The 23,117-nt window shown below is 44.1% G+C and overlaps 1 protein-coding gene across 1 annotated transcript; it reads right to left on the bottom strand.

Moving 5' to 3' along the window:
* Window positions 1-19: 19 nt before the first annotated feature.
* ankdd1b (ankyrin repeat and death domain containing 1B) lies at window positions 20-17,048 on the bottom strand. Its single transcript, XM_056285658.1, has 15 exons — window positions 16,068-17,048; window positions 15,371-15,471; window positions 15,090-15,188; window positions 14,874-14,972; window positions 14,426-14,530; window positions 14,146-14,244; window positions 13,867-13,965; window positions 13,267-13,365; window positions 3,278-3,376; window positions 3,041-3,139; window positions 2,775-2,873; window positions 2,102-2,197; window positions 1,490-1,691; window positions 747-878; window positions 20-638 (listed from the first exon to the last, which is right to left on the bottom strand). Exons 1-15 carry the CDS (start codon window positions 16,237-16,239, stop codon window positions 583-585), a joined length of 1,656 nt encoding a protein of 551 aa, XP_056141633.1. The 5' UTR covers window positions 16,240-17,048; the 3' UTR covers window positions 20-582.
* Window positions 17,049-23,117: the final 6,069 nt, after the last annotated feature.

Genomic DNA, 23,117 nt, shown 5'->3' with positions numbered 1-23,117 from the left:
ACGTTACGGTGCAGCAAGTCCTACACAGAAAGACCGCTGCACACCCCGGAGTCGCTCATCAGCGTGAGTCCAAGAAGAAACAGAACAAGTCTTCTGGTCTTCCAAGTCCTACACAGAAAGACCGCTGCACACCTCTGAGTCGCTCATCAGCGTGAGTCCAAGAAGAAACAGAACACATCTTCTGGTCTTTCTTACACCTTTACTTGATACTGACATTCTGCAGTAGAAATTCACTGTGTGCTTTGTAGGAGAACATTTGATAATGATTTTTTTCCACATTTGCAAAACTGAACTAGTTTTTAAATGTTTGTTTTAAAATGATGTAAATGCCAGACTATTTTTTTGTAAAATCTCATGTTTTAAGTTATTCTGTTGTTGCTTTTTATTGAGACGTAACTGTCCAACACCACCAATTAGGTTTATAGTGCTAACCAAAGCTGTATTTCATTGGCTTGGTTAAGAGATGCATACCTTTGATAAACTAGTGAAAAGTCTGTGAAGGTGATCAGTTTACTGTTCAGTAGCCGATAGTGATATAACCTTGAAAAAACTTTTGTGTTTGCATCCATGCGTTGTCAGTTTTCATGAAATCCTGCAGCTCTTCTTACTGCTGCTTTCTGCCTCCATCCAAAGCTTATCTGAAGGAAAACAAAACAGCACAATCAAAGACGTGTACGAAGCCTACTGAAACTGCAGCAGATCGATTTCTCGGTTTGTTGTCTAACACTTTTGATAAACACATGTACCTGCAGCCTTCCTGTTTCCTGTGGTGATGAGGCTCTGGTAGAGCTCTTTAGCCAGGTTCCTCTGAGCCAGCTCTACCCCATGGAGCCAGATCAGCAGCATCCTGTTCCCATGCTCCAGGTAGCTCTGCTGGCCTTTGGAAAGAAAACACACAGCACAGTCCAGTCAGATCAGAATATAATCAAACTAGCAGAAATACCCTGAAAACTACTAGGTAGATGTTAGAGTCTACCCAGACACGCTTCTTATTCAGCAACATGCTTCACAGGCATCCATCCTGGAAAACCTGGAAATTCATAAACTAGTTTTCCAGTTATGGAAAGCATACAAAACAAATTATTAGACTGACCAAATATCCTGGTGGGAAGTTGCTGTTAGGTGTGTATATATATATATATATATCAACATGTTGATATTCCACTCCTCATTAGTTGAGCACTTATAACACCATTGATGGTTTTGGGGAAAAAAAGCAATATATAGTGTGTGTGTGTGTATATATATATATATATTGATTGATTGAATATGACTTTCCGTTAGCAATGGCTGTCATGTACTGAAACAAGTCATGGAAAATGTCCCTAAAAAGTCCTGGAAAATAATTTCCTAGAAAGAGTGGGAACCGTGCTTTATTTCTATCAACCTATCATTTTAACCAGCAACCTTGAATTTTTTTTGAGTATTGTCTCATGAAGAACTGATGCACCACAACCCTAAAGACCTTCTCCCCTGTGACTGGTGGCACCTGTCCACTGCTCCTCAATGGCTGCCACTTGTTCTTTAGTGAAGTTCCAGTACTCCGCCAGTTTTTTCCAGGCCCCTGGTTTCAGGAGTTGGTACGCCAGGCGCCAGGCATCAGAACGGACCCGTTTGGTTTCCAAGCGATGGTCCAATTTAAATGTCATTGGATATTGGCAGTGAAGAGTCTCATTAAGCTCGGTGTTGGCCTGAAAGGGCAATCAAATCATGTCAGCATCTTGGGAAAGGCCATGAGCCTTTCAAGAGTCTGCAGGGGTATGGTGACAGCTGAGTGAGAGGACTACACACACACACACACATATATATACACAGCATTATCAATCTTGGTGCCATCGCAGCACATTCTTTAATGGGGGGGGGGCTGAACGCCCATTTAATCAAATTGACAGTTAAATTGGCTGTTAAGCATTTCTGGCACTTTTTTTCCCTCAAGCCAGTTTCAGTACCATCAGAATGCGTTTAACTAATCTAGAGCAGTGGTGATATTATGAGTTGAGTCCTCTCTAATTAATGTAATCATTGATTTCTGGACACGGGTATAGATGGGGGGGGGGGCAGGAGCACAGCAGACGTAGGTGGTATCAATATTCAGTCTCACCTTCTTCCATGCGTAGTATCTTTCTGCTTTTATGATCATGTCCACAATGACCACCTCATCTGCTCTTGCTGCCACAGCCAGAGCTGTCTTACCCTGCTGCTCAGAGGAGAGAGGTCCAACAGTGTCCTCATATGTCACCTTACACTTTCTTCTTTCAATGATATGCTATGGTTTCACTTTCTTTCTTTTTTTGACTTGTGATCCGGTTACACAAAGATGGATAAAGTGAAAGATCTAGAGGTGGAAAAATAAATGTTGCCAACAAGACTATCTTTTATTTACAGATATAAAATATACCTTGTTTTTAAAACCAGATTTCCCTTTATTAGTAGGATTCTTCCTGGTCTGGATATATTTGTATACAGCAACAATTTGCATATGAATTCATCCATGATGAATTGGAGAGGGGAAGACGGAGGACGCATTACAGACAAAGACAGACAACGCTTGAATAGATTCGGCAAAGGGAGCTACAGTGCAGCCATTTTCAGGGATAACTGTGGGCAAACAGATGTAGTCTCTGAGAAATCTCATTTTATTGTCGGAGCTCAAAAATCACATGGCAAAGACAAGTGTGGCTGCATGGAAACTGAGCTCTTGGCCAGAACAGTCCCAGACAAAACAATTACACACAAACTGACATAAATGTTTATTCCAAGAGGTTTCCTTTTACCCTATCCTGGAGCGTCAGGTCCAGCTCGGCTTTGAGAAGCATTTCCACAATGTCCACTCTCGCCAGCTCTGCTGCAAGGTGCATAGCGGTCTGAGATCTCTAACAGTAGCACACAGCAAAGGGCAGCATATAACCACATAGTACAACACAGCCAACACACAACTAACACGTATTTACAGTGGCAACTCGAGCAAAGTGATCCGATTAAAAGCTCGCCTCAGGGAGAAAGAGAGGGAGCTGTCAGTTTGTTATTACGCAGAGCAAACCTCGTCCACGACATTGATGTTGCAGCCAGCCGCCAGGAGAGTGTAGATGACAGGGATGTGACCCTTCTTCACTGCCAGGTGAAGAGGAGCCTCTTGATGCTTAGAGCAAAAACATCCTGTCACACAACATGAATCTAAATATGAACTACTACTAACGTGCTGTGTGTGTGTGTGTGTGTGTGTGTGTATGTGACAATTCAAAGGATATGTTTCTGTGACTGACTTTTGTCAGCTCACCTGATTCTGAAAGTCAGTGTGGGCTTGGTGGTCTAGGAGCAGCTTAACCAGTGATGTGTCACCTCTATCTGAGGCCGGATGGAGAACACTGCATTTGGTCTGTGAGAGATTACATAGAAAAGATACTAATCAGCAATCAGGAACACTTGATTTCATGTACTTGTGCACATGAAATGAAACCAAGTATAATTTCCCCAGCCCACAGCAGTGCAACACAAAGACAAAAACACATATCCAAAGACTACAAGAACACACATATATGTCCAAACTACAACACATATATCCAAACTCCAACACATACATGGCCAAACTACAACACATATATCCAAAGTACAACTCATATATCCAAACTACAACACATACATGGCCAGACTACAACACATACATGGCTAAACTACAACACATATGTCCAAACTACAACACATATATGTCCAAACTACAACGCATATATCCAAACTACAACACATACATGGCTAAACTACAACACATATGTCCAAACTACAACACATATATGGCCAAACTACAACACATATATGGCCAAACTACAACACATAAAGCCAAACTACAACATACATATCCAAACTACAACACATACATGGCCAAACTACAACACATATATGTCCAAACTACAACACATATATCGAAAATTCAACACATACATGGCCAAACTACAACACATATAGTATGTCCAAACTACAACGCATATATCGAAACTACAACACATATCAAAACTACAACACATATATCAAAACTACAACACATATAGCCAAACTACAACACATATATGTCCAAACTACAACACATATGTCCAAACTACAACACATATATATCCAAACTACAACATGCATATCCAAACCACAACACATACATGGCCAAACTACAACACATATATCCAAACTACAACACATATATGGCCAAACTACAACACATATATCCAAACTACAACATGCATATCCAAACTACAACACATACATGGCCAAACTACAACACATATATGTCCAAACTACAACACATATATCGAAAATACAACACATACATGGCCAAACTACAACACATATATGTCCAAACTACAACGCATATATCGAAACTACAACACATATATCAAAACTACAACACATATATCCAAACTACAACACATATATGTCCAAACTACAACACATATATGTCCAAACTACAACACATATATCCAAACTACAACACATATATGTCCAAACTACAACACATATATGTCCAAACTACAACACATGTATCCAAACTACAACACATATATCCAAACTACAACACATAATGGCCAAATTCCAACACATATATGTCCAAACTACAACACATACACTCACTGGCCACTTTATTAGGTACACCTTGCTAGTACTGGGTTGGACCCCCTTTTGCCTTCAGAACTGCCTGAATCCTTCGTGGCATAGATTCAACAAGGTACTGGAAACATTCCTCAGAGAGTTTGGTTCATATTGACATGATAGCATCACGCAGTTGCTGCAGATTTGTCGGCTGCACATCCATGATGCGAATCTCCCGGTCCACCACATCCCAAAGGTGCTCTATTGGATTGAGATCTGGTGACTGTGGAGGCCATTCGAGTACAGTGAACTCATTGTCATGTTCAAGAAACCAGTCTGAGATGATTCGAGCTTTATGACATGGCGCGTTATCCTGCTGGAAGTAGCCATCAGAAGATGGGAACACTGTGGTCATAAAGGGATGGACATGGTCAGCAACAATACTCAGGTAGGCTGTGGCGTTGACACGATGCTCAATTGGTACTAAGGGGCCCAAAGTGTGCCAAGAAAATATCCCCCACACCATTACACCACCACCACCAGCCTGAAGCGTTGATACAAGGCAGGATGGATCCATGCTTTCATGTTGTTGACGCCAAATTCTGACCCTACCATCCGAATGTCGCAGCAGAAATCGAGACTCATCAGACCAGGCAACGTTTTTCCAATCTTCTATTGTCCAATTTTGGTGAACCTGTGCGAATTGTAGCCTCAGTTTCCTGTTCTTAGCTGACAGGAGTGGCACCCGGTGTGGTCTTCTGCTGCTGTAGCCCATCTGCCTCAAGGTTCGACGTGTTGTGCGTTCAGAGATGCTCTTCTGCATACCTCGGTTGTAATGAGTGGTTATTTGAGTTACTGTTGCCTTTCTATCAGCTCGAACCAGTCTGGCCATTCTCCTCTGACCTCTGGCATCAACAAGGCATTTTCGCCCACAGAACTGCCGCTCACTGGATATTTTCTCTTTTTCGGACCATTCTCTGTAAACCCCAGAGATGGTTGTGCGTGAAAATCCCAGTAGATCAGCAGTTTCTGAAATACTCAGACCAGCCCGTCTGGCACCAACAACCATGCCACGTTCAAAGTCACTTCAATCACCTTTCTTCCCCATTCTGATGCTCGGTTTGAACTGCAGCAGATCGTCTTGACTGTGTCTACATGCCTAAATGCATTGAGTTGCTGCCATGTGATTGGCTGATTAGAAATTTGCATTAACGAGCAGTTGGACAGGTGTGCCTAATAAAGTGGCCGGTGAGTGTATATCCAAACTACAACACATATATGTCCAAACTACAACACACATATCCAAACTCCAACACATACATCCAAACTACAACACATATATGGCCAAACTACAACACATACACTCACTGGCCACTTTATTAGGTACACCTTGCTAGTACCGGGTTGGACCCCCTTTTGCCTTCAGAACTGCCTTAATCCTTCGTGGCATAGATTCAACAAGGTACTGGAAACATTCCTCAGAGAGTTTGGTCCATATTGACATGATAGCATCACGCAGTTGCTGCAGATTTGTCGGCTGCACATCCATGATGCGAATCTCCCGGTCCACCACATCCCAAAGGTGCTCTATTGGATTGAGATCTGCTGACTGTGGAGGCCATTTGAGTACAGTGAACTCATTGTCATGTTCAAGAAACCAGTCTGAGATGATTCGAGCTTTATGACATGGCGCGTTATCCTGCTGGAAGTAGCCATCAGAAGATGGGAACACTGTGGTCATAAAGGGATGGACATGGTCAGCAACAATACTCAGGTAGGCTGTGGCGTTGACACGATGATCAATTGGTACTAAGGGGCCCAATGTGTGCCAAGAAAATATCCCCCACACACCATTACACCACCACCACCAGACTGAACGGTTGATACAAGGCAGGATGGATCCATGCTTTCATGTTGTTGACGCCAAATTCTGACCCTACCATCCGAATGTCACAGCAGAAATCGAGACTCATCAGACCAGGCAATGTTTTTCCAATCTTCTATTGTCCAATTTTGGTGAGCCTGTACGAATTGTAGCCTCATTTTCCTGTTCTTAGCTGACAGGAGTGGCACCCGGTGTGGTCTTCTGCTGCTGTAGCCCATCTGCCTCAAGGTTCGACGTGTTGTGCGTTCAGAGATGCTCTTCTGCATACCTCGGTTGTAATGAGTGGTTGTTTGAGTTACTGTTGCCTTTCTATCAGCTCGAACCAGTCTGGCCATTCTCCTCTGACCTCTGGCATCAACAAGGCATTTTCGCCCACAGAACTGCCGCTCACTGGATATTTTCTCTTTTTCGGGCCATTCTCTGTAAACCCTAGAGATGGTTGTGCGTGAAAATCCCAGTAGATCAGCAGTTTCTGAAATACTCAGACCAGCCCGTCTGGCACCAACAACCATGCCACGTTCAAAGTCACTTAAATCACCTTTCTTCCCCATTCTGATGCTCGGTTTGAACTGCAGCAGATCGTCTTGACCATGTCTACATGCCTAAATGCATTGAGTTGCTGCCATGTGATTGGCTGATTAGAAATTTGCATTAACGAGCAGTTGGACAGGTGTGCCTAATAAAGTGGCCGGTGAGTGTATATCCAAACTATAACACATATATGGCCAAACTACAACACATAGTATATCCAAACCACAACACATATATGTCCAAACTACAACACATATATCCAAACTACAACACATATATGGCCAAACTACAACACAGAGTATATCCAAACCACAACACATATATGTCCAAACTACAACACATACATCCAAACTACAACACATATATCCAAACTACAACACATATATGGCCAAACTACAACACATATATGTCCAAACTACAATGCATATATGTCCAAACTACAACACATATATGGCCAAACTACAACACATATATCCAAACTACAACACACATGTGCCCAAACTACAACACATATATCCCAACTACAACACATATATGGCCAAACTACAACACATATATCCAAACTACAACACATATATATCCAAACTACAACACATATATATCCAAACTACGACACATAGTATATGTCCAAACTACAACACATATATCCAAACTACAACACATATATCCAAACTACAACACATACATGACTGAACTATAACACATATATTCAAACTACAATGCATATATCCAAACTAAGCAACAAAATTTCACTGTCCAGGAGAACAACTTCGTCAAGCAAGGACTGCTCTTTTTAGATCCGGTCAGTCATCTGTATCTTGTGGACCTAGTATAGACCATGTGTTTCCTTCGCGTTTCTGTCCTTTCCTCTTCCCGGGGCTGGCATAGACGTTGGGTCATTCCTAGGCACTGTGACCCTACCAATCTCATCTATCCCACTCTCTCCACTCACGTTGAGCAGGTGGTGACGGGAGGGCTCTGGAATTGCCAGTCTGCGGTGCTGAAAGCTGAGTTTATCTCAGGCTACGCATCCTTGCTCTCCCTCAACTTTCTTGCTCTAACTGAGACCTGGATCATGCCAGAAAACACTACCACACCTGCAGCTCTGTCTGACGTGTACTCTTTTTCTCACACTCTCAGAGGTGGGAGGCGGGGTGGTGGTACTGGTCTGCTAATCTCCCTAAAATGGAAATACTCTCGTTTCCATTCCACAATTTTCTCCGCCCTCTTTTGAATTTCATGCTGTTACTGTCTCTTATCCAGTCAAACTCACCATCGTGGTTGTGTAGCGTCCACCAGGCCCCCTTGGTGAGTTTCTGGAGGAGCTTGACACACTTGTCTCGCACTTCCCTGTTGATGACTCTGTACTTATCCTTCTCGGGACTTCAACATCCACACTGACAAGCTAGATCCTCTTCTCTTTCCTCTCCTCCTTTGACCTTCACCTCTCATCCTCTCCTCCTACCCACAAGGCTGGCAACCAGCTGGACCTTATCTTTACTAGACACTCCTATTTCCAATCTCTCTGTTACTCCCCTCCAGCTCTCTGACCACTATTTCATGCCCTACTCTCTCTCCCTCTCTTCACCCCTCTCAGCCCCTCCCCCTATCCACATGGTTTCCACCCGTAGACACCTCTGCTCTCTCTCCACGACTGATCTTTCTTCCTCTGTTACCTCTATCCTCCCTACACCTGAATCTTTCTCTCTCCTCCCCTCTGACACTGCTACTGATCGTCTTCTCTCTACCCTCTCCTCTTCTCTGGACAATGTCTGTCCCCTCACCTCCAGGCCTGCACGCCCAACTCCACCTGCCCCTTGGCTGACCGACTCAGTACGTACTGACAGACAGAGCTTAAGAGTGGCAGAGCGCAAATGGAGAAAAGGCAAACTCCCAGAGGACCTTCTCAACTTCCAATCTCTTCTTTCCACTTTCTCCTCCTCCCTTTCTGCTGCTAAGGCTGCCTTCTATTGCTCTAAAATCCTATCCTCTGCCTCTAATCCTAAGAAACTCTGAAATCTTCTCTACACTTCTTCAACCCCCACCTCCTCCTCCTACTTCCTCCCTTCTCCCTGATAACTTCACTAACTTCTTTGACAAGAAGATAAACGACATCAGATCCTCCTTTTCTCACCACCCAGTTAGCGCTCCTTCCACCAGCCCACCCTCTGCACCCTCCTTCACTTCTCCACATCCCACCCTATCCCACCTCGCTCCCCTCTCTCCCGACGAGGTCCTCAACCTCATCACATCCAGTCGCCCCACCACATGCTCCCTTGACCCGGTCCCCTCCCCTCTTCTTCAGTCTGTAGCACCTGAACTCCTTCCCTTTCTAACCCACCTCATCAACACCTCCCTCCAGGCAGGATGCTTTCCATCTGCCTTCAAGACTGCTGGAGTCACCCCCCTTCTCAAGAAACCATCACTTAACCCCTCTGATGTCAAAAACTACAGACCAGTTTCCCTTCTACCCTTTCTATCCAAAACTTTCGAACGTGCTGTCTTTAGCCAACTTTCTTTGTACCTCCACCAGAATAACCTCCTGGAACCCAACCAGTCTGGGTTCAAGGTGGGTCACTCAACAGAGACCACCCTCCTTGCAGTGAGAGAATCGCTGCACTCTGCGAGAACAAACTCTCTCCTCTGTCCTGATACTCCTGGACCTGTCAGCTGCGTTCGACACAGTGGACCACCAGATCCTCCTCTCTACCCTCGAGGGGCTGGGTGTCCCAGGCTCCGCACTCTCAATGTTTGCATCCTACCTGACGGGTCGCTACTACCAGTTGACATGGAGGGGATCTGTGTCGGAGCCTTGCAGACTGACTACAGGCGTTCCACAGGGTTCAGTTCTGGGTCCTCTCCTTTTCTCCCTGTACATGACATCCCTGGGTTCCGTTATTCGCTCGCATGACTTCTCTTACCATTGTTATGCCGAGGACACCCAGCTGATCTTATCCTTTCCTCCCTCTGACACACAAGTAGAGACACACATTGCTGCATGCTTGACTGACATCTCGGAGTGGATGGCGACACACCACCTGAAGCTCAATCTGGACAAGACAGAGCTGATGTTCCTCCCGGGGAAAGGTTGCCTGCACCGAGACCTGGCCATCACCACTGACAACACCATGGTGACGCCAACTCGGACTGTGAGGAATATTTTAAAATGTAGACTCTGTCTTTCAGGATTTTCAGAGCAAGCAGTCGCTTGGTTCTCAAATTACCTTAGTAACAGAACTCAGTGCACTAAACATGAGGGTCTGTGTTCTGATTTTGTTAATTTTCACAAGGGGGTGCCGCAGGGCCCTGTATTAGGTCCCCTTTTATTCATTATTTACATCAATGATTTGGGTCTACATGTGTCAGATGCTAATTTGCATTTTTATGCCGATGATACAGTTATTTATTGCTGTGGATCTACTCTTGTTCAGGCCATTGAATCCCTGCAGAAAGCCTTTGTAGATGTCCAGCACTCATTATTTCAGATGAAACTTGTTCTAAACGCTGATAAGACTAAGCTTATGCTGTTTTCCAATTCTAGGAAAATGTCACAAATTATCCCTTCAGTAACCACTTTAGAGGGAAATGAAATAGAGGTGGTCAATGTGTACAAATACTTGGGTGTTCTGATTGATAACTCCCCCACTTTCAAGCCACATGTGGAGAATCTTGTGAAAAAGCTAAGGCTGAAACTGGGTTTTTATTTTTTAAATAAGTTTGTGTTTTTCTTAAAATGTAAAAAAGCGACTTGTTGCTGCCACCTTTTTACCTGTGTTGGATTATGGAGATCTTTTGTATATGAATGCTTCTGCTCAATGTCTCCGCGTGTTAGTCACTGCCTACCATTCTTCTGTGAGATTTATTGCTAATTGCAAATCATTGACACATCACTGTGAGTTGTATGTTCGGGTGAGATGGCCTGCTCTGGCCACCCGAAGGCTCAGTCATTGGTATACTTTTATATAGGCAATCCTCGGTCTACTGCCTTCCTACATTTGTGACTTAATTGCACTGAGAAGTGCTGGCCCTTACTTCTTTCGTTCTCTTGACTATGTGTTGCTTTCTGTTCCATATGCCCGCACTGAATTGGGTAAAAAGGCTTTTGTTCATTCTGCACCTTTAACCTGGAATATGTTGCAGAATGACTGGAAACTTACAGAGTTAATCTCACTGAGCTGTTTTAAATCCAAATTGAGAGTACTTGAAGCTGATTTCAAAACATGTACTTGTTTTTTTAATCTGCTTGTAATTTACTTTTTTCTAAATTTTTTGTGTTTTGTTTGTGTTTTCAAATGTGTAATTTTGCAACTGTGTGATTTTGTAACTGTGCTTTCTAATTGCTGCTGCCTATCTTGGCCAGGTCTCCCTTGAAAAAGAGGTTTGTAATCTCAACAGGATCCTCCTGGTTAAATAAAGGTTGAATAAATAAAAATCTGGGTGTGATCCTGGACGACCAACTGTCATTTGCTGCAAACGTTGCATCGGTTGCTTGCTCCTGCAGATTTCTCCTCTATAACATCAGGAGGATTCATCCATTCCTCACCGACGAGATGGCACAGGTGCTCATCCAGGCTCTGGTCATCTTCCGGCTGGACTACGGCAACTCCCTCCTTGCTGGCGTCCCGGCGTCGGCCATCAGACCTCTGGAGCTTGTTCAGAAAGCTGCAGCTCGTCTGGTGTTCAACTGCCCTAAGTTCTCCCATACAACTGCCCTTCTCATGTCCCTATATTGGCTCCCAGTAGCTGCTCGCATCCAGTTTAAGACCCTGGTGCTAGCCTACAGGGCAGTGAAAGGAACAGCTCCTTCCTATCTCCAGGCCATGGTCAAGCCCTACACCCCCGCCCGACCACTTCGCTCTGCTGCCTCGGGACGCCTGGTTGCCCCGTCGCTCAGAGGCCCTTGCTGCCGATTGACCCGGTCACGGCTCTTTTCTGTCCTGGCCCCACAGTGGTGGAATGAACTCCCCACTGATGTCAGGACAGCGGAGTCGCTGCCCATCTTTCAGCGCAGGTTGAAAACTCACCCCTTCAAGAACTACTACCCTGTTACTTGTTCTTAGCACTTATTGTATTCACTCATTTAAAAACAAAAAAAACCTCTTTCTTGCGCTTTTACTTTAGCACTGGTTTTGCGCTTAGATGCTTGTTTAGAGGCACTTATGACCTCTGATGACTAGTAGTTCTCCTGATTTCCTACGTTAAATGATGCACTTATTGTAAGTCGCTTTGGATAAAAGCGTCGGCTAAATGACTGTAATGTCATGTATTGTAATGGAATGGAATGTAACAAACGCCAGCCAGAATGACTGTTGGAACTTCTGGTCTGCATGGGCTAGCAGTTAGCTTAGCTTGCCCAGCTTCTGCGTCCTGTCAGACCATCCTCTTCAGGTGCAGATCCAGGCAGGGCCATGGTCCCTGGGCCCACAGGACGCAAGCAGACCAAGCTCTCCCAGCCAATCCAGCGCCAGCTCTCCCAGCCAGACACCCTCGACACACCTCCCCGCACTCTGACACCAAAAACACAGTCAAGGCTAGGCAAAGCCGCTGCCAGACTGCCCTCGGTGTTATCAGAACTGCGGCTCTGCATGGGCTAGCAGTTAGCTTAGACTGCCCTGCTTCTGCGTCCGTCAGTCCACCCTTGGTGTTTCCTCTTCGGGCGCAGCTCCAGGCAGGGCCGTGGTCCCTGGGCTCACAGGACGCAGCAGACTAAGCTCTCCCAGCTGATCCAGCGCCAGCTCTCCCAGCCATTAAACGAAAACACAAGCTTAGACGCAGACGTGGACAAAGACACTGCGTGGACGGTAGTGGGTGAGGCCGTCACACATGTAAGTTCGTGCCGCCATTGTCCCACACCGGTACTAGGTGAGGTTGCTGCAAACATGAGTTCGCGCCACCAAAGAGAGGACGTTGTTCAAATGTGCTCCAGATCAAGAGAAATTTTGTGATTGTATCAACATTTGATTCTGTCTAAAGGACTGCCTCCATACATGCTTTAGACCCGGGATGGCTAACCATGTGCCATGGAGAGCCATGTGTATGCAGGTTTTCATTCCAGCCAGACTCCACACTAGCTGATTTCACTGATTAGCAGCAACCCTTCAACCAAAGAGGAAGAATGTATCAGTGAAATCACCTGGTGTGGAGTCGGATTGGAATGAAAACCTGCATACACATGGCTCTCCGTGGCACATGGTTAGCCACCACTGCTTTAGACATTACAAGAGCAGATATGGCAAAGGTATTGTGATTGAAATGAGTAAGTAGAGCCTTAACTGTACCATGGTGAGGATATTGGGGTCACAACCAGCCTCCAGCAGTGCAAGAACACAGTCCTCATGTGCATTGTCTGCCGCCTGGTACAATGCCGTTTCCCCAGCCTACAACACAGAGAAAAAGCTGTATTACAAATAAGCAGTGGCTAGTACCTTTCAACAGAGAGCTTAGTTTCAAAAACTTTTTTTTTAAAGGGGCCCATATTTTCAATCTTTATCGTGTTGATGACTGTAGCTTGCATTTTGTTCTCTGATCTATTTGTATTTAGCTACAACTCAGCCAGCCTTACATGAGAGGATCTGGAAAGGGGTCAGTAACATGGATTAACTAAAACCTCTTGATAACGCTTGCATTACAATCCACATAATAGGAGCCCTAAATCTGTCCCCTCTGTCTGAAGCACTATGTCATGTCGGTGTTACTAAAGAATTAACAGTGTAATCAGCACACATTTAGCTTTACATAATAGTAACCAGTATCTTGTTTTTTCGCACCTTAATTAAGCCAACGAGGACCCAGCATCCAGCAATGGATCAGCGACTGAGCTGTCACAGAGCATATTAACCAAACTGTTATAGAGACACGTGTTTACATTGATCGTCTACCATATTGACTTCATCCCGGGTATCAAAGCTCTGCAGCAGCAGTTGGACAGCATCCAAGTGGCCGTGTTTGGCAGCTAAGTGCAGGGGTGTGTTCCCACTCTAACAAAAGGAAGGGAGGGGGAAAAACTTGCAGCAAAGAATGTTGGACTTTGGGCTTTCTGGCTGGCGCAACGCCTCTATAGTGACGTGCAAGCCCAGACATTAGCATAGAGGATAAAAACACACAGTCAAAAACACTTAAATGTATGCACGAGTACACATACACACACACACACACACCTTGTTGGGCTCCATGGTGGCCATGTTGTAAGAGGTTAGCTTTTCAAGCACCTCGGCACAGCCATGCTCTGCAGCCAGCGCAAACATCCTGTTTCCTAACTGGAAAGAGAAACTACTAAAAATAAAAGCAGTGAAGTCCTCCAGCCACACTGGGCTGTTCATGTGCCCTGTGTCTGCAGCGTGAGCACGCATGCTAAATTAAGGTGTTGTTGAGTCCTCATAGACTGAAGAATGCAGTAGATCGCATGATTTGAAAAGGGTTGAAGAATGCGCTTGATACCTTGTCCTCCTTGTCTAGCTCCTTCATCTGTAGGTCATCAACAATGTACTCCACAACGTCAGTATGGTTGTTGACAGCAGCACAGTGCATGATGTTCAACCCGTCCTCAGGGAGAAGAAAACTCAAAATGTTATTGCTGACTAACCGAGAGGTGAAACATACATGTACTATATGAAATATATATATTTAGTATTATTTGCACTGTGAATGAGCTTTGGTTTCAAAGTGACAGGAGAGTCAATATCCTTGAACAGCATGCAGTAATGGTGTATCTGCGACACTTTCAAATTAGGAGTACAAGTACAATGTGGATGCTGGCTTAAAACCACTACAATATGGAAAAATATCAATATATGTCTGAATAACACCAGGTTTGGTTGAAATGCTGGGCAAACAGACTTTTTTCAGTTGCTGAGATAGTAGAGACACATTTCTGGGAGCACTTTACCTCATTTTCTATCTTCTGCTCAGCTCCAGCCTGTATTAAAAGTTTCAAGATGTTCAAATTGCCAAACCAGGCGGCCAAGTGAACGGGCGCCACACCATGCTGTCAACAATGCAAAAAGAAAAGAAAAGAAAGAAAAAACAGGAAATGAGAAGGAAAAGAGAGCAGGGGAGTGATGGAAACAGTGTCTGTATTGTAAGGCAACAGCTGTTTCACTACCTTGTCCTTTTGATCCACTTTGACCCTGCGCAGGAGAAGAAACTCAACCGCTTCCTTGTTTTGGCCTGCCACCGCATAGTGAAGGGCAGTCCTGTTGTCCTGGTGGGAAAAAGGGCACCATGTCAGATTTAGCCATTCACTCAGGCTTGCAGCAAAATTCCAGAAAACAAGGACGTGTCTAAATCTATCTTTTGTACAGATATGACTTTCCATCCATCTGTTTGTCACATACTCCAAAATGCGTGTGAGGGAGTTTTTTTTTTTTCACTTTATAGACCCACCACATTTTTTGCATTGGCGTTGACCCCTTTTGCGAGAATCTTCATGGTCTCCACATCATTCTTCTTAGCTGCTTCAATATACTGCTTCTCTGTCTCCAGCACTACACAACACAGTAGTCAGAAGTGCTTTACTTACACGGCCCGATCATTCATTATTATCCAAATGCATGCTCAAACCATCACATCTAAGCTGAAGGGACTTCAGCGCTTTGTGTTCCAACCTCACCACCGAACGCACGGTGTGCAATTCTTGCAGCTGATCCATGAGGCGTTAATAACACTGTTGGGATCAAAAAGTCGGTGTGCCTCAGAGGAGAGACTTGGGGTCTGTTTTCTTTTATTCTTGCTGCAGACATGAGCTCTATCTGCATCCACCAGTAACCAATAACATACTAAGAAAGGCCTACACAGCTCAAGTTTTGATTGCAGTATTTACACACTTCACTTCACCATCAGCCATGTTACAGAGCTGTAATGGTTCCCAGGAGCTCTAAAAGCTTGTTTAACAAGGGAAACTTGTTGCTTCGGGCTATTAGCCTTGATCTTTAAATTTGAAATTATTCACTCAGTGAAGCATTGCTTTTTTTTTCTCACGATGTCTTGCCACACATACTTGGGTCCTCTCACTTACATGTACACACACATGCAAAAATACACAGTTGCTGTTGCTGGGGTCTTCCCAGGCTTGTGTACTCACACATCTCTGTGTTGTCGAAGGTGTTGTCTGTCTCTTTGTCTGCCAGATGGCTGAATATGAAGTCAGTGAAACCCTCTACCATCTCAGGTCTCACCCATGTCCTTGGGTCAAGTTTCTCCTTCAAGACATGCTTTTTCCTCTTCACTGTCCGAGTTGTGGTTCTTCTGTCCATTGGAGTGCACCGCAGGGGCTGACCATCAGTGTTGGGCTTGGGCTATGTGGATATCTTTATCCAAAAGTCTGTAAATTTGTGTTACTGGAGTGTTTAAATTTGCTCACGAGCAAATAATGTCAACAAACTGTACCTATGACACACAATAGCAGACTAAAACCAAATACTAAGCACTTGAACAAATAGCTCAGAAATAACTAGTTCAGACTCCTGTGTTCTGAGATGAAGAAAAACCCTCCACCGTGTAGACTGCTCAACTTTCCTTAGACGACTACTGCGAAGTTCTGATCCCCAAGTAGTCGACAAGCAGCAGGCCTTCACATGGGGAAGCGCTGTGCTGCCCTAGCATTCAAATGACTGAGGTACTGACGCTTGTTTGCTCTGGCAGACCACACCCTTGAGAAACCGACTGCTTGAGTACATTTAACACGTCATACTTGTACTGTAGAGCAAGTTGTACGAGTACTGAATAATTTGTTTATTGGGCCATCTTTAACATGAGACGACATCTTTAAAACTCTCCCGCCCAATTGTCCTTGGCCAATTGTCCCACTCTTCTGAGCTGTCCGGTCTCTGCTCCACCCTCTCTGCTGATCCGGGGAGGGCTGCAGACTACCACATGCCTCCTCCGATACATGTGGAGTCACCAGCCGGTTCTTTTCACCTGACAGTGAAGAGTTTCACCAGGGAGAGGTAACGTGTGGGAGGATCACGCTACCCCCTCCCCCATTCCCCCTCCCCCCTGAACAGGCGCCCTGACCAACCAGAGGAGGCACTAGTGCAGCGACCAGGACACATACCCACATCCGGCTTCCCACCTCCAGACATGGCCACTTGTGTCAGTAGGGACACTCGACCAAGCCGGAGGTAACACGGGACTCTTAGTTTTTTTTTAAGACTGGCTGAACGCTCACTCTCAGCCACCATCTCTTTTTCACATACAGTTGTGTACATTCAACCCAAACCAGTACTGGGAACTGTCCCGTGTCACCACAGGTTTCCCACTGCAGGTTGCCTAACAGTTTTGAGCTTTTCTCAGTAAGACCTTAATCATGGCGGCACGGTGGCGCAGTGGTTGGTGCGGTCGCCTCACAGTAAGAAGGTCCTGGGTTCGAGCCCCGGGGTAGTCCAACCTTGGGGGTCGTCCTGTGTGGAGTTTGCATGTTCTCCCGGTGTCTGTGTGGGTTTCTTCCAGTTTCCTCCCACAGTCCAAAGACATGTAGGTCAGGTGAACCGTCCATACTAAATTGTCCCTAGGTGTGAAAGTGTGTGGGTGTGTGTGTGTGTGGGTGTCGGCCCTGTGTGACAGTCTGGCAGCCTGTCCAGGGTGTCTCCCTGCCTGTCGCTCAATGACTGCTGGGATAGGCTCCAGCATCCTCGTGACCCTGAGAGCAGGATAAGCGGTTTGGAAAATGGATGGATGGATGGACCTTAACCATGATTTCTGAGGGCGGAGAGAGCACCAGCTCAGATATTCCTAGTCGGTCCAAGATTCAAACTAGGTCTCCTGATCCCAGGCCTGCTCCTACAAAGGTCTGGACTCCTGCCACCTGTTTCCTTCATAACGACAAGAGGAAGATTAATTGACAAGATTTAGACAGTCAAGAAACTAGGCATGGATTTGAATTTCAAAATAATTTGTTTTTATTTCTCCAACATCGTGATACTTATGTATAAATAATGACAGAACCATTTCTGTATTCCAAACAAATAATTCACAATGTCATAAATATACAATATTATCACTTCATATATTATTTTATATAGAATTTATCTTGATTATGTCAACATGAAAATATTAAAACTTCAGAGCAGCTTGGTAGAACTGAATGAACATACCCACACACGTTAGCCTCAGTCTTCATGCAGAAAGCAGAAAAGATTGGTATCGATAGAGAATACTTGAACTTTCCAAAACTGCACAAACTAAGCCCTGCAATGTCAAACAATCCAAACACACCAGCTTTGCATAATCTTTAACTTGTATTGTATGGCTCATCCAAATGAAAAGACATGTACTTCTGTCAGTGCCGAAATCTTTTTTTGTTGTTGTCATCAGCAGTCGTAATGCACAAATCTTATTCAGATGTTGCAGGGAACTGATTATTATCTCTGTAACATGTTTCCAGGTGTCACACAAAACGTGCAGCGCAAGCAGTGAAAAGTTGACTGCTAAGCCTTCAGTCTTGCAACGACTAATCCCTGTGTTGGTAGGCAACGGAATAGACCACTATGCTACCCGGATGCCCCATGTATCAACTTTTGAGTTCATACAGCACACTGTCGGGCCTACTCAAGGCCACCCTCCTGACCAGATTATGTGTACAGGCCTTGAAAGAACGCCCCAGCGCAGTCTAGCTGTTGGGATTTCAGGTCACGTCTAGTCTAGCTGTTGGGATTTCAGATCCCGTCTAGTCTAGCTGTTGGGATTTCAGATCCCGTCTAGTCTAGCTGTTGGGATTTCAGATCACGTCTAGTCTAGCTGTTGGGATTTCAGGTCACGTCTAGTCTAGCTGTTGGGATTTCAGATCACATCTAGTCTAGCTGTTGGGATTTCAGATCACATCTAGTCTAGCTGTTGGGATTTCAGATCACATCTAGTCTAGCTGTTGGGATTTCAGATCACATCTAGTCTAGCTGTTGGGATTTCAGGTCACGTCTAGTCAAAGCTGTTGGGATTTCAGATCACATCTAGTCTAGCGGTTGGGATTTCAGATCACGTCTAGTCAAAGCTGCTGGGATTTCAGATCACATCTAGTCTAGCTGTTGGGATTTCAGATCACGTCTAGTCAAAGCTGTTGGGATTTCAGATCACATCTAGTCTAGCGGTTGGGATTTCAGGTCACGTCTAGTCAAAGCTGCTGGGATTTCAGATCACATCTAGTCTAGCTGTTGGGATTTCAGATCACGTCTAGTCTAGCTGTTGGGATTTCAGATCACGTCTAGTCTAGCTGTTGGGATTTCAGATCACGCTTGTTCTTTGTTCAACATTGCTCGAATGCCCCGACGTGAAGCTGGCTTACAATTTGTCAAAAGAAGCTCCACTTGTGCAGACACGTCTGATGGGTTTATTGCTAGCTCTACTAATTCACTTAGGGGTACCAGGTCACATTCTGATATTAATTTGCCTTCCTTGTCTTTGTATGACAATTAGGGTCAATAATTTTAACATTTCAGTGACACAAATTATGGATGACATGGCGCCTATAAAACGTAAGTTTTTTTCTGGCAAAGCAAAAGCACGTTGGAGGGATGTGGAAAGAGTGAGGGCACTAAAAAGAACCAGCCGCAAATCTGATCACCAGTGGCGTAACCAGATTGCAGGTTGATTATATCCATAAGGACCTGCTCAGTAAATACGTATAATGAAGTAATGAAGAAATGGAGACAGCACTACTTTTCTCAAATTACTACAGAAAATATGAATGATTCTACAAGTTTCTGTTTTGAACACTTGATAAATGAGTTAATCTTCTCAGACAAATGCCCTGCTGAGCGCCACTCGTCAGAGAAATGTAATGAATTTGCCTCATACTTCAAACAGGAAATGTCCAATATCCGTGGTCACTTCTCTTATAGAGGGCACTGCAAAGTTTTAATATCACAATCCAGATCACATCCATGATCACTTCTCTTATGGAACGAACAGCAAAGTTTTGATATCACAATCCAGATCATATCCGTGGTAACTTCTCTTACGGAGCACACAGCAAAGTTTTAATATCACAATCCAGATCATATCCGTGGTCACTTCTCTTACGGAGCACACAGCAAAGCTTTGATATCACAATCCAGATCATATCCGTGGTCACTTCTCTTACGGAGCACACAGCAAAGTTTTGGCGAGCAAGTATATGGAGAACAGAGATCAGGGGTGCCACATCCATGGAAAAGAGACTAAACTGATTTGTAATGAAGGGTTTAAGCCCTGCTGAAATGGAAAAGAGACTAAACTGGTTTGTAATGAAGGGTTTAAGCCCAGTTGAAGCGGAAAAGAGACTAAACTGGTTTGTAATGAAGGGTTTAAGCCCAGTTGAAGCGGAAAAGAGACTAAACTGGTTTGTAAGGAAGGGTTTAAGCCTAGCTGAAGCAGAAAAGAGACTAAACTGGTTTGTAATGAAGGGTTTAAACCCAGCTGAAGCGGAAAAGAGACTAAATTGGTTTGTAATGAAGGGTTTAAGCCCGGCTGAAGCGGAAAAGAGACTAAACTGATTTGTAATGAAGGGTTTAAGCCCAGCTGAAGTGGAAAAGAGCTAAACTGGTTTGTAATGAAGGGTTTAAACCCAGCTGAAGCGGAAAAGAGACTAAATTGGTTTGTAATGAAGGGTTTAAGCCCGGCTGAAGCGGAAAAGAGACTAAACTGGTTTGTAATGAAGGGTTTAAGCCTAGCTGAAATGGAAAAGAGACTAAACTAGTTTGTGATGAAGGGTTTAAGCCCAGCTGAACGGAAAAGAGACTAAACTGGTTTGTGATGAAGGGTTTAAGCCCAGCTGTACGGAAAAGAGACTAAACTGGTTTGTAATGAAGGGTTTAAACCCAGCTGAAATGGAAAAGAGACTAAACTGGTTTGTAATGAACGGTTTAAGCCCAGCTGAAGTGGAAAAGAGCTAAACTGATTTGGAATGAAGGGTTTAAGCCCAGCTGAAGTGGAAAAGAGCTAAACTGGTTTGTAATGAAGGGTTTAAACCCAGCTGAAGTGGAAAAGAGACTAAACTGGTTTGTAATGAAGGGTGTAAGCCTAGTTGACGCGTAAAACAGACTAAACTGGTTTGTAATGAAGGGTTTAAGCCCGGCTGAAGTAGAAAAGAGACTAAACTGGTTTGTAATGAAGGGTTTAAGCCTAGCTGAAATGGAAAAGAGCTAAACTGGTTCGTAATGAAGGGTTTAAGCCCAGCTGAAGCGGAAAAGAGCTAAACTGGTTTGTAATGAAGGGTTTAAGCCTAGCTGAAGCAGAAAAGACACTATACTGGTTTGTAATGATGGGTTTAAACCCAGCTGAAGCGGAAAAGAGACTAAACTGGTTTGTAATGAAGGGTTTAAGCCCAGCTGACGCTTAAAAGAGACTAAACTGGTTTGTAATGAAGGGTTTAAGCCCAGCTGAAATGGAAAAGAGACGGTTTGTAATGGAGGGTTTAAACCGAGCTGAAGCGGAAGAGAGACTAAATTGGTTTGAAATGAAGGGTTTAAGCCCGGCTGAAGCAGAAAAGACTAAACTGGTTAGTAATGAATGGTTTAAGCCCAGCTGAAGCAGAAAAGAGACTAAACTGGTTTGTAATGAAGGATTTAAACCCAGCTGAAACGGAAAAGAGACTAAACTGGTTTGTAATGAAGGGTTTAAGCCCAGCTGAAATGGAAAAGAGACTAAACTAGTTTGTGATGAAGGGTTGAAGTCCGGCTGAAGCGGAAAAGAGACTAAACTGGTTTGTGATGAAGGGTTTAAACCCAGCTGAAGCGGAAAAGAGACTAAACTGGTTTGTAATGAAGGGTTTAAGCCCAGCTGAAGCGGAAAAGAGACTAAACTGGTTTGTAATGAAGGGTTTAAGCCCAGCTGAAGCGGAAAAAAAACTAAACTGGTTTGTAATGAAGGGTTTAAACCCAGCTGAACGGAAAAGAGACAAAATTGGTTTGTAATGAAGGGTTTAAGCCCAGCTGAAATGGAAAAGAGACTAAACTAGTTTGTAATGAAGGGTTTAAGCCCAGCTGAAATGGAAAAGAGACTAAACTGGTTTATAATGAAGGGTTTAAGCCTAGCTGAAATGGAAAAGAGACTAAACTGGTTGATAATGAAGGGTTTAAGCCTAGCTGAAATGGAAAAGAGACTAAACTGGTTTGTAATGAGGGGTTTAAGCCTAGCTGAAATGGAAAAGAGCTAAACTGGTTTGTAATGAAGGGTTTAAGCCCAGCTGAAGCGGAAAAGAGCTAAACTGGTTTGTAATGAAGGGTTTAAGCCTAGCTGAAGCAGAAAAGACACTATATTGGTTTGTAATGAAGGGTTTAAACCCAGCTGAAGCGGAAAAGAGACTAAACTGGTTTGTAATGAAGGGTTTAAGCCTAGCTGACGTGTAAAAGAGACTAAACTGGTTTGTAATGAAGGGTTTAAGCCCGGCTGAAATGGAAAAGAGACTAAACTGGTTTGTAATGGAGGGTTTAAACCTAGCTGAAATGGAAAAGAGACTAAACTGGTTTGTAATGAAGGGTTGAAGCCCAGCTGAAATGGAAAAGAGACTAAACTGATTTGTAATGAAGGGTTTAAGCCCAGCTGAAGTGGAAAAGAGCTAAACTGGTTTGTAATGAAGCGTTTAAACCCAGCTGAAGCGGAAAAGAGACTAAATTGGTTTGTAATGAAGGGTTTAAGCCCGGCTGAAGCGGAAAAGAGACTAAACTGGTTTGTAATGAAGGGTTTAAGCCTAGCTGAAATGGAATAGAGACTAAACTAGTTTGTGATGAAGGGTTTAAGCCCAGCTGAACGGAAAAGAGAATAAACTGGTTTGTGATGAAGGGTTTAAGCCCAGCTGTACGGAAAAGAGACTAAACTGGTTTGTAATGAAGGGTTTAAACCCAGCTGAAATGGAAAACAGACTAAACTGGTTTGTAATGAAGGGTTTAAGCCTAGCTGAAATGGAAAAGAGCTAAACTGGTTTGTAATGAAGGGTTTAAGCCCAGCTGAAGCGGAAAAGAGCTAAACTGGTTTGTAATGAAGGGTTTAAGCCTAGCTGAAGCAGAAAAGACACTATACTTGTTTGTAATGAAGGGTTTAAACCCAGCTGAAGCGGAAAAGAGACTAAACTGGTTTGTAATGAAGGGTTTAAGCCTAGCTGACGTGTAAAAGAGACTAAACTGGTTTGTAATGAAGGGTTTAAGCCCAGCTGAAATGGAAA

The sequence above is a fragment of the Lampris incognitus genome, chromosome 1 (genome assembly GCF_029633865.1).
Source record: "Lampris incognitus isolate fLamInc1 chromosome 1, fLamInc1.hap2, whole genome shotgun sequence".
Classification (NCBI taxonomy): Eukaryota; Metazoa; Chordata; class Actinopteri; order Lampriformes; family Lampridae; genus Lampris; species Lampris incognitus.
This window is presented reverse-complemented; position numbering and strand designations above follow the sequence as displayed.

Bases quoted from the DNA above. Each gene is read 5' to 3' on its own strand.
- ankdd1b (XM_056285658.1), bottom strand. From the start codon at position 16,239: ATGGACAGAAGAACCACAACTCGGACAGTGAAGAGGAAAAAGCATGTC. The intron at 15,472-16,067 runs GTGAGTACACAA...TGTGTTGTGTAG, and splicing joins CTTCGACAACACAGAGATGT to TGCTGGAGACAGAGAAGCAG. The intron at 3,140-3,277 runs GTGAGCTGACAA...TTTTGCTCTAAG, and splicing joins ACACTGACTTTCAGAATCAG to CATCAAGAGGCTCCTCTTCA.